The sequence below is a fragment of the Anabrus simplex genome, chromosome 5 (assembly GCF_040414725.1).
Source record: "Anabrus simplex isolate iqAnaSimp1 chromosome 5, ASM4041472v1, whole genome shotgun sequence".
NCBI classification, from domain to species: domain Eukaryota; kingdom Metazoa; phylum Arthropoda; class Insecta; order Orthoptera; family Tettigoniidae; genus Anabrus; species Anabrus simplex.
Window position 1 is genome coordinate 77,638,695 of NC_090269.1, and position 12,627 is coordinate 77,651,321.

A 12,627-nucleotide genomic window follows, 5' to 3' on the forward strand; every position below is an offset into this window, starting at 1 on the left:
CTACTAATGAAGACAAAATTAAAATCTGTCAGAAAGTGGACTGGTATCCGCATCTTAGAGCGCGCAGAGGTAACGAATGTTGAACTCGCACCTTCGAGTTTCAACTCGATCACTCGAGTTGGTTGAAGTTTATTCAAAATGGCTGCCAAAGTCATTCCTTCCAGTCGCTCATGGTCAAGTGTAACCTCCAATTCATTGTCTAAGAGAACGACCAGAAAATAATGTTTAATAACCCACTGCTCTGAAACAAAGAGAAAGAGTGTGTGGTCTGCAATAATACTTTGATATTTTTACTGGCCCCCGTGCAAATGTTTTCATATTTGTTGTTTGGTGTTTTTCACACCTTTCAGTGCACTTGTTATTTCATAAGGCCCAGCGGAAAAGGTTTTCATATCTGTTCTCTTGTGTTTTTCACACCTTTTAATACTTTCCTCTTATCTTTAGAAATGGTAGATATAGTTTTCATTGTACCTGTGGATACACAACGTAAAATGCCCTCGTGTTGGAAAAAATTGTATCTAGTGTTTCCATATCCCTGTCGGATAGTTTTTATTCATATATTCAATAACACGTTTCCTCCGTTAACCCGTTCTGTGTTTTGTCCCCTGCAGAAACATCTTAACGAGGTTTTTTACTGTATTATCACCTACCTGTTGAGCTTGCAGTTTCTTCCTGTCAGCCCTTCGTATCGATAGTCGCGTTTGGAGTTTCATCAGGAGACGAGAATATTCTTCCACTCCAACCTTCTGCTTTATCATTTTTGCAACTTCTTTGGCTAAGCGGCGTAAATCAGCATAGGATTCCTCCTCGTTTGACATCTCTCGTACCAGTGGAGCAAAAAGATGCTGTACAACATCTTGCAGTTCCTCACGACTAGATTCCATAACCATTGCACCAATCCATTTAAAAACAGCCGTTCTCTAAAAAATAGACAATACTAATCTTGAAATCCATTCACTACCACATTAATAGATGGAAATTCACACAAAGCATATATACAACAAGTTCAGTCTGAAGGAAGCAATAAGAAATCAGTAAAGTATGGAGAAGCGAGAGAAGAAGAATTATCAGAATCTTTTGTAAATCTTTCAGGTATAAATGGAGAATAATTCCAACCTTGCAACAGCTCAATGAAACCACAATGTTTTAATTTATTTATTTATTCAGTATGTGGTTAATATCACATCACAACAGCAAAATAGGAAAAATACAATATTTATCAACGGGAAAAGAAAAATAAGAAAATTGGTTCTTTAATAAATGTAGCCATCTCACAATTGTTTTCACGAACTTTTAATACCAAGTCTTCTACATGGTATACCATATGAAACTTCAGTTTTTCATATTCATAGAGAAAAACAGCACTTCGAACTACACTCCTCGTCCATGATACAGCTACCTACAATGGCACATTGATGTGACAGAATTTCTTTATAAGGGTATATTTCCGATTAAGACCAGAATGCACAATTTCTTCAAGGAAGCCGGTGAACTGTATCATCTTCTACATTAAGGTACGTACATTCGAAATGTTATTGCTTTCATTGGAATAACTTTACCTTCTTCACCATTTTATTTGTTCAGGACTGTTTACTGTTGCACAGTTGGTATACAACTATCAGTATTGCATTCCTGAAGTGACAAGGTTACCTTCAAAATTTCAGCCATGGTGTTGCATCTTCACGTTTGCGAAGATAGAAAATGTTATGCAATACTTATAAACATATAAATCAGGGTTGGATTGAAGGCTATCGGAATGAACACATTTGCCTGTTACAAGTTACAGTACATAACTTCACATTTGGACATGATAAAATGAGTAAGACCTGTAGTGAAGTTTTAACATATTGAATTTGTATAATTAGTAATAATAATCAATACCACTTCCGTACTGCTGAAATACATATGAGAAATTCGTAGAGACTCTGGAAAATCCAAATAGTAATTAGCATCTCTGTACAACTTTTCCAGATGCTAAAAATTCAAGTTAACAGTGTAACTAAACACATACTGTAGTTCAATTTGTTTAAGTTAATGAACATTTTCACAACTGGCGATGGGAAACATGACTGAGGAGGAAGTAAATATTCTGAAAGTCCACTGCTGAATATTTTTTAATATCTTTTAAATCAGTGAAATGGAAGTATTAGTTTCCTTAAAGGAAGTTAATTTTTTATATTATACACTGCCTGTCAAAAGCTTTTAGACAAAATCTAAAGAAAACCAGGTGAACATTTTTGACAGACTAAACAAATTGTTAGAAATGTTAAGTTCCGTGATCCTCATATATAAAACAGAATATGTATTTGTATACACAGCTGGCAAAAATGCCTTTCTGTCTTAGACTTTCTATTCATTGAAAAATCCTCCCTTCACTGCTACCACTTTCTGTACTGTTCTACGCATTCTCTGCACAAGTTTCTCACAAACACTTGCTTCAATGTTGTCCCAGGACTCGAAAAGGATATCCCAAGTCTATTTTCAGAAGTGGGACATTACTTCTGCACTCAAGAATCCAGTTTTTCCCACACCATAACAAACCCTCCACCATGCTTTACAGTGGGTGTGATGCACTAGGAAGCATCTCCTCTTCCAATGAACATGTAGGCCTAACATAAACATGGCATTTCTGTTCAAACACTTAAAACTTAGTCTCATCTGTCCACAACACTTTCTTCCAGTCTTCACAAGCCCAGTTTTTATGAGTCTTTGTCCACTGTAACCTCTTGCATTTATTAATTGGCCTAAGGAGTAGTTTCTTGCCTGCTATTCTTCCACACATACCAGCTGCCCTTATATGTCTCTGAACAGTCCTGATAGAAATATCCTTGTTAGGAGTTCGGCGGAAGAGAGGATGCTTCCGGAATTCATGGTGAAGGCCCTGTTATGGTATGGAGTTGTTTCTCATTCTGTAGAGTTGGAATATAGCATGGAATCATTGGAAAAACTTGATAAAAATGGCTACAATACCATTTTATTTCTTTTACTAGTGGTTTAATGTTGCACTAACACATCAAATGTTTCCGGTGATGCAAGGATGGGAAAGGTAGTGGCCATGGGCTTCATTGCAATACAGCCCCAGCAATTTCCTGGAGTGAAAATGAGAAACCAAGGTAAACCATCCTCAGAGCTGCCGACAGCAGGATTCCAACCGACCATCTCCTGAACGCAAGTTCACAGCTACACAACCCTAACCATACGACCAACTCACTCAGTTCCTACCATATTAAGCAGAAATGCTTTTCCATTAGGAACACAGTTAATTCAACGTTGATTTGTGTCGCAAAAGGATAATGACCCGAAGTATACATCCAAATTAGGTAGATATTAATTCCTCGCAAATCAAAAAGGAGGAGAGTTGTCTGTGATGGAATGGCCACCACAATACCTGATCTCAACTCCCCCGAACTCTTATGGGATGAACTGGATCAGCAAGTGGACAAGGAATATCTCACTTCTGAAAACAGACTTCGGAATATCCTTCTCGAGTCCTGGGACAACAATGAAGCAAGTGGTTGTATGAATCTCGTGTAGAGATTGCCTGGAATAGTACTGTAAAGAAAATTATAGTCGTGAAGGGAGGATTTCTTGATGAAAGGAAAGTCTAAGACAGAAAGGCATTTTTCCCAACTCATCATCATCATTATAATTTCTTTGCTCCAGCAAGCCGGGTGCAGTTGTGTACGAGCCTCCTCCAGTTTGACATGTCCATCCACAGATGATGTTCATATTTGCGATGCCAGTTTACATCTCTGATTTCAAGGTCCTTGAAAATCTGCTTCTCCCAAACATCACGAGGTCTTCCTATTGGTCTCTTACCAGGAACATTGCGTTCCAAGTATGCGAGGAATCCTATGGGGATCTCTTCTTTTCATGTGATCATACCATTGCAATCTCTTCACTTCAAGGCTCTCCAGTAAGCTACTTTCCAATCCATGCTGTTGTCGGATATCCACATTCGTTATTTTATTCATTTTTGTTTTTGGAGATAAGAACGGAGGAACTTCATTTTGTTGCCTGAAGATGACTCTTTGTTGATCCAGTAAGTGTTGCTGCTTCTAAACCATATGTCAATATAGGTACCAGATATATTTTGTACAAGCTGATCTTGGAAATTAACGGACATGTTTCATCCCAAAGTATTTGATGTACAGCATGACAGAATGTGTAAGCTTTCTGTGTTCTGTTGCTAATCTCTTGCTGTATGGTATTGTCTGAGGACAAAACACTACCCAAGTACTGGAAGTTGTCTACAATATCCATCTCCTCATCTCAAACTCTTAGACAAACAGTTGCAACTGTCTTCATTTTGCTGTTTTTAAAACCTAAGGTAGTAAAAGCTTCATGCCAAAGATCTAGTCTAGCTTGTACTTCTGCTTCCATCTCACCCTGTACCATTACATCAGCAGCAAAAACCAGGGCATTAGTTGCTGGATCCTTTCTTTTAACTGGTTGTAAAACTTCATCCACCAAGCTTGATAGCTGCAGTCAGTTAACTGCGGCCAGTATCCAGTATTTAGGAGATAGTGGATTCGAACCCCACTGTAGGCAGCCCTGAAGATGGTTTTCCGTGGTTTCCCATTTTCACACCAGGCAAATGTTGGGGCTGTACCTTAATTAAGGCCACGGCCACTTCCTTCCCACTCCTAGGTTGTTCCTGTCCCATTGTCGCCATAAGACCTGTCGTGTCGGTGCGACATAAAGCAACTTTGCAAAAAAAGAAAAAATTTCATCCATTATGATTATGAAGAGGAGTGGTGAAATACAACTTCCTTGCTGGACTCCACTCTTTGTTTCAAACCAACCTGACCTTCCATCCTGGACCTGCACACAACTCTTGGTTTCATCATATAATCGTTGTACTCATGCTATGATGTCATCAGGCACTTTCTTATGTCACAAACATTCCCATATATGCCTGCATGGAACACAGTTGTATACTTTATTGATGTCCAGAAAAGCAGTTATAAGTGTTTTATATTTCTCCCAATACTTCTCATAGAGCATTCTGGTGGCAAAAATGATCTATGAGATCTTCACTTGGAATGACCTTGACATCATTCACATTCTTCTATTCATTTTGATCTTTCAGATTATAATCTATTACTGTACCCTTTTTACCATCCCAGTTATACCTTGTGATTTTATGGAAGTCCCTTTCCTTGAACCAAGTGTTACTCACTATGAGGTGGTTTCTCATGCATAGGTCTAGCATATATTCTCCCTCTTCATTTTTATTTTCCATTCCATGAGGGCCCAGTGTGGATTCATATCCTATTCATTGTGAGCCAACTTGTGAATTAAAAACACCCCTTAAAATTAGATTTTCTTCCAAATTATTAAGGAAGTTGGCCTTTTCCTCCTTTGAGCATGCTACCTGTGGAGCATAGACTTGGATCACATTGTATTTTTTTCCTCCTAAGTTCACAGATAACTAACCTTTCTCTAACAAACTCGACTTCACTACAAGCATCTACGTCTTTTTGTATTAAAAATCCCACTCCATTCTTAGACTCTACTTCATTTCCAGACCAGTAAAGACAATAGTCCAATCTGATATTTATTTTCTCGGTTTCCTTCCACTTTGTTTCACTCAACCCCATGATCAGAAGTTTCCTCCTTTCCATGACATCAACCAGCTCTTCAGTTTTCTTTGTCAATGTCAGGATATTTAATGTTCTTACTCAGATACTTTGTCTTCGTTTGGTTTTGGCAGCTGGTGAAACATCAGGCTGTAAGCCATATTCACACCAAACTGATGTCACTGTCATGAATTTCTATTTACCCAAGGCTTGTATTATTCTTGAAAGCAACTTCCTCAATAATTCCTCTGTTGACCTGCTGAGCCTAACACAGAGGGAGATTTTACTTCAGGATTTTCTCCCTTAGCCTTTGATGTCCAGTCACCTCAATCTACAAAGCAACTGTCTGTCTGTTAGGTCATCAGCCCAGAGGCTGGTTGAATCCTCAAATAGCACCACCAAAGGCTATGCAGTTATATGAAAACCGCAAAAACCAATGGCAGTACCAAAATGAGGCGTACTAGGCAAGACGAGGAGTGAGGTAGTTTGCCATTGCTTTCCTCACTGGGCCAGGCAGCACTATTGCAGCACGACTGCCCTATGAGCAACACCTTTCATATCACTCAGACGCACTGGTTGTACTCTGAATGCCATTACTCAGCACCACTCATACCCCAGCAGCTTCCATATTGTCACAGTCATTGATGAGACCGGGACTTTAGTGGAAGCTAAACTTTGCTCTGGCCTGTGGCAAGAGATGGATGCAAAAGTACTGCATCCATCAAGAAATGACAGCAGGCAGTACAAGGCAACTATGTGTGCAAATATCTATTCTATTTTGTATGTAATAATAGAGTGCGAATCACACAACTTACAATGTCTCCATTATCAATTATTATCTGGTTTTCTTAAGATTCTGTAATAAATTAATTTTGTGTAAAAATTTCTGACTGGCAGGGTATTTATTTATGTATAATTGAGAGCTAAAATTGCTCATGACTGTAGGTTTAGCCTTAACGTACCCTACAGCTGAACTCTGGGGTGGTGCTAAGCGAGCAACAATGATCAGGCGGCCAGACTTACCTTCTGAGTAAGTTCTCCTGGCTTTGATACACATGGAATCAAACTGCATCTAAATAGCTCTTTTCAGAGCCAGAAGAAAAGGAATGTTGGACCTAGCCTCTGAATATGCCAGTTCAACACATAAGAATGAAGCAGATCAAAATGTAAGATACTGTCCAAGATCCTGAGAGAAAAGAATATTCACATTACTATTATCCAAGAAACTCATACTTTTTTTTTTCCTTTTTTTTTCCTATTAGCTTTACGTCACACCAACACAGATAGGTCTTATGATGACCATGGGAGAGGAAAGGCCTAGGAATGGGAAGGAAGCGGCCGTGGCCTTAATTAAGGTACAGCCCCAGCATTTGCCTGGTGTGAAAATGAGAAACCACGGAAAACCATCTTCAGGGCTGCCGACATTGGGGGTTCGAACCCACTATCTCCTGGGTGCAAGCTTACAGCTGCACGCCCCTAACCGCACAGCCAACTCACCCGGTGAAACTTATACTGACAGTACAGATTACCTTAGATCCAGAGGCAGAATACCAGGATATGAAGTACTTGGTGCTACATACCATCATATATATGGCTGCATAACTTATGTTTGTAGCAACATAGAAAATGCCCACCTAGTAAGTGTTAACACTGAGAATGACATCCAGAAAATCGCCATAAAAATTGAAGAGATTACAGTAGTGAATATGTACAAACCATCACTAGTCCAATGGCCGCCTGAATCTTGCCTCCACTCCCTCACTTTACTATCTATGTGGGTGATTTCAACAGCCACCACATAACGTGGAAATATAACAGTGATCAGAATGGTAATGCACTTGCAGAATGGGGAGAGGAGAACAGTCTGAGCCTGATTCTTTTTTGCAAAAGACAAGGTACATACAGATTTGTAGCATGGAACAGAGAATACAACCCAGACCTATGTTTTTCTATACAAAATCCTCAAAATCAACCTCTAATAAACATATCCAGAATAGTCCTAGGGGACTTCCCATGCGGTCAATGCCATCCAATCATATACAAAATAAGGATTCAGATCCCGGTGATTCAATCCATCCCTAGGCCAAGTTAGAACTTTCAGAAGGCAAACTGTTAAATGTTCTCTCAGGATCTAGATAAAGTAATAAGACAGATCCCAGCAACACCTTAAAATGATAACAGATTTGATGGTGCTGTAATCTCAACTGCAAAAAAATTATACCAAGGGGATTCCACAAGGAATATATTCTGGGATTATTAACATCATGGGTGACATAATGAAGAATATCAAGAAAACCTCTGGTGAACTAAATGCAATAGCTTTTGCCGATGATGTTATGATCTGAGAAGAATAGAGTATACAAGAGCTCTCACTTTTACCAGCAAGTACGAAAACTCCTCTGGGATCCCAAAGCACCAACAAAATCAAAACTGGTGATGTTCAATCAGTACTTCATACCAATCTTAACTTGTGGTATCGAAACCTGCACTCTCACTAAGGATTCATCAAGGCATCTAAGATGAAGTTCTTGAGGTCCACAATTCAAAAAATAAAACTGGACAAGTTACGGAAAGACATGGTTAGAAAGGAAGCTGGGATTGAGACATCATTGTTAGATCGAGTCAGCATGTCCCGATTGAGGTGGTACGGGCATGTAATGAGGATGGATTATGTTAACTTGGAGAGGCATGTGGTAGGAAAACGGATGGTGGGAAGACCAAGAACCCAATGGATGGATGGACATTGTAAAGATGGACATTGCAGATTGGGTAAGGACATTGGAGGATGTCATTAACAACCGAATGTATCTCAATAAGTCAGAGAGAAAGAGGCTCACCAACAGTACCTGGGAAACTGGAGCTGCAAAAATTACCATGATCATGATGATGAAGGAACAACAAATGCAAAGAACTTTACAAATTTTATAAGGAGGAAGGTGGTCCAGATTTAGTTCATGACCTGTTACTAAAACTGAATGCTGCAAGAAAAGAGAAATAGATAAAGACAACAACGGGCCTAGATTTTGAGAAATCAAGTAGACAGTCTTAAAGATTACTGAAGAAATTGGGAGGATGCAGCCCACCAATATGAAAATGTCGATGAATATCACCAGATCAAATAGCTAGTAGAATTGTCTCACTGTCTAGAGCAGACATCATCACGTAGTTGCTCTAGGGAGCCAGTGTTACTTACTCCGCTTGGAATGGCTATCAGTCACGCGAAAAGAAAGCAGAGGACAGGCGGGTTGCATACCGTGGCGGTACTGTACTTGCCGCTCAGAAATGTTACCATCTGAACAACAGCAATGAAATACATACCAGAACATAAATAAATCATCTCTGAGGAATTATGAAACATTATAATACCGAGCTCGATAGCTGCAGTCGCTTAAGTGCGGCCAGTATCCAGTATTCGGGAGATAGTAGGTTCGAACCCCACTGTCGGCAGCCCTGAAAATGGTTTTCCGTGGTTTCCCATTTTCACACCAGGCAAATACTGGGGCTGTACCTTAATTAAGGCCACGGCGGCTTCCTTCCCACTCCTAGCCCTTTCCTGTCCCATCGTCGCCATAAGACCTATCTGTGTCGGTGCGACGTAAAACAACTAGCAAAAAAAAAAAAAAAACAACATTATAATATAAATAGAGTAGGGCAATATGAAATATACGTACATCCTCAAATGTGGTATTTTTAAGTTTTTCTAGTGATGCTATCCTTTCTCGGCCTTCATATTTATCATACTTGTTGGCATGACATAAGGAACAACAGTGCTGCAGATTACATTTTTTAACGTGATTCAATATTTATTACATATTAAACATTTTGTGTGTTATTTTCTTGAAGTATCAAATACTCTTCTTCCCAAGAAGGTTTGAAACTTGTTGGCGTCGATGCCTACGCTGTGCTAAACTCTCTTCCATAGTAAATGCAACATTTACCGACTAGGCTTGAACGTCGTGTGGTGTGAGGATAAAGGCGGGAACACACTACTGTCACCTCATGTGAGTTCACGTGTATCGTGTCGCACTTTAACCTGTCCAGAAGGATGTGCTATACCTTTGCACCACTGACCTTCAGTGCGTACTACGTCATGCAATTCACCTACTTCTTCCCCTACTTGCTTGCTAAGCTCCTTTCTCTCCACAAGAGCGGGGAGCAAACTGGCTCTGAAGGCATTTCGCTCTCGATTGACGATGCCTGGTCTAGAGCCCGAGACAAAAATCATACAAAAATGGTAAAGAAAGAACTTGGTAATTTACAGCAAATAACAACAGTTCACAATGGAGGAATTAGAAACAGCTCTCAATGACTGGAGACAGGCAAGGTATCTGGTTTTGATGGGATACACCCTGAATTTCTAATACGATGTGGAAAGAAGAGTGGAAGTTGAAGTTGAGTTCAGAAATTCACCCCAACAGAACTGCCTCTCACATAGTCATGACTTCCAAAAGTAGCAGGGATAAATTATTCACAAAACGCATACAGAAGAATCTGAAAATTCTGATATATCTAAATACTCCAGACCTTTTACTGCGAATGAGATAACTACTGCAATTGCTGACATCAAGCCAAGCGAAGTAGCAAGTGTGGATGATATTCAACCAGAATTTATTATTCATTGTAGTGATAGAGAATGATTGTCCAACTTCTTCGTGAACATCCTACAGAGGGAGGCAATTGCCAAATTTAATCAAACAAACAAAGATCACAGCCATCTTGAAGAAAGGCTATTAACCAAATAAGTAAGCAACACTACATTTCTTATTAACTTGTATTGAATAGGTTGAACCACTTAATTTCTTATTTCAATTTAATTGTGATACAGTTCAATATGGAACATTATGAAATTTTTACCTTTAACTGATTTGTTGAGACAAATATTACGTTCAATGGACCGGCATGTTTGGCCGATGTATACCTTACCACAAGTACAGGGAATTTTGTATACACCACGATATAAAAGCGAGGACAATTTGTCCTTAGTTTTAGTCAGACTGTGAGCAATTTTAGTGGCGGTGCCAAACACGGTTTTTATATTGTGTTCGAGGAGGATCTTGGCAATTCGATCTGTGGTGTTGTGAATGTAAGGCAAGTGGGCAGTTCCCTTCACTTCTTCCTTCTGTGCGCTTTGCTTGGTCGTTTCTCTGGGATGCAGGGCTCTATGAATCTGCAAATCGCTGTAACCATTACCCTTGAATGCGACTCTGAGCGTGTCCATCTCCACCTGGATATGTGATGGCTCAAAAATTTGTCTCGCCCTCTTGGCGAGTGTCATGAAAATGCCTTGTTTTTGTGCTGGTTGGTGGTGAGAATCTGCATGAAGATAGCAATTTGTGTGGGTAGGCTTACAATAGACGGTATGCCCCAAGAAGCCGTACGGTTTCTTTCATACTAGAACATCCAAGAAAGGAAGGCATCCGTCAGACTCCATCTTCATAGTGAATTTTATAGAAGGATGTTGCTGATTTAGGTGGTTTAGAAATGGATGAAGCTTCTTAGGACCTTCTGTCCAGACCACAAATGCATCATCAACATACCTCCACCATATCATAGGTTTGACGGGCGCCGAAGCAATAGCCTACTCCTCAAAATGCTCCATACAGAAATTAGCCACTACGGGCGAAAGTGGACTTCATATAGCCACTCCGTCCATCTGTTCGTAAAAATTCCCACCCCACAAGAAATAGCTGGAAGTCATGCAGTGGTAAAATAATTTAGTAATGTCCTCAGGGAACAGGTGTTCAATGAGAGACATGACCGAGTCAATCGGCACTTTAGTGAACAGGGACTCCACATCGAAACTCACCAAAAGTGCATTAGGTTGAAGGGTTATGGTTGACAGCTTGTTGACGAAATACCGAGAGTCCCTGACGTATGATTCAGTACATCCTATGTGTGGCTGAAGCAATTTGCTTAGGTATTTATCCAGAGCATATGTAGGAGAACCTATCGCACTAACAATAGGTCTGAGGGGAACATCGTTTTTATGGATCTTAGGCAGTCCATATAATCTAGGTGGCACTGCATCCCCCGGGGGACAAATGTTTAACCTCCTCTTCACTTTTGTTATTTCGTCTCAGTGTTTTCCAAATTCGTACATTCCTCGTAGCCAGATGTTTCATTCCAGGCTTGTGTCTATGTCATACAACTGTCAATGTCATATGTTATGTACACACATTATATGAACCGCTTAGACTGCTTCTGATGGTTCAGTCAGCTTTTGCTTCAAACGCTAGCGTTGTGCCACGTCCTGGGAGCCATCTGGTGGTGAATGAACGTACCATTTCCACTTCTATTATAATGTCTAAATTCAAAGAGTCATTGTTTAAGAAGCCTTTCTCGTGGACAGTCGAGATTTCTTCTGAGGATGCAGAGCACATTTCTCTGCAAAACATAAAGAATTTCACCTTATTTTCTTGACACGGCATAAGCCCAAAAGCCTATACAGCATCATGTCTATAAGGACGGGCCGTGAAAGCATCAATGGCAACACCTCATCTGAAGTTTCATTCTCTTCCTTGCATAACATGACAGGAAACTTTTCCATGAAAAACGAATGGAAGAAAACTGTGCATCTTCAATTTTGACTAACCTAGCAACTTGAGCATGCTTTAACACATCATCCTTGAGCAGAAACTTGTTGATGATGTAGTCGCAGGCAGTACAAAAGTAGTTTATCACTGATGAAAGAAAAAGGATTTATCTGTATCCTCGAGATCATTCACTATGTTCAAAGTCTGAATGCCAATAACTAACTCATCATGACTTCTATGATTTTGAAACAAGTTGTACTCAACTTCAAGCAATGAGGAGCTTTTGACAATTTTGGGCTTAACAAACTTGGTGAACAACTGTTTTAGCAAATCCATTAGAAGTTCTAAAAAAAAGTGAACTTGTGGGGAAAAAGTCTGAAGGGTAACACTGAATTTATCAAATACAGGAATAGTCACATGAAGGAAAGTTTGAGGATAGGAACATAAACAATTTTTCCTCACATGTTGTAGCAGAAGTCTTACATTTCGGATGGGTTTGTCATATTTGGAAG

General features: G+C 39.7%; 1 protein-coding gene across 1 annotated transcript in view; it reads right to left on the minus strand.

The window, feature by feature from the left end:
- Positions 1 to 12,627, minus strand: part of LOC136874515 (small subunit processome component 20 homolog) — a 278,038-nt gene that overhangs the window by 9,390 nt on the left and 256,021 nt on the right. Inside the window, exon 34 of the mRNA XM_068227773.1 lies at positions 651 to 920. Within this exon, the coding sequence (XP_068083874.1) occupies positions 651 to 920 (270 nt within the window). The remainder of the gene's footprint in view (positions 1 to 650; positions 921 to 12,627) is intronic.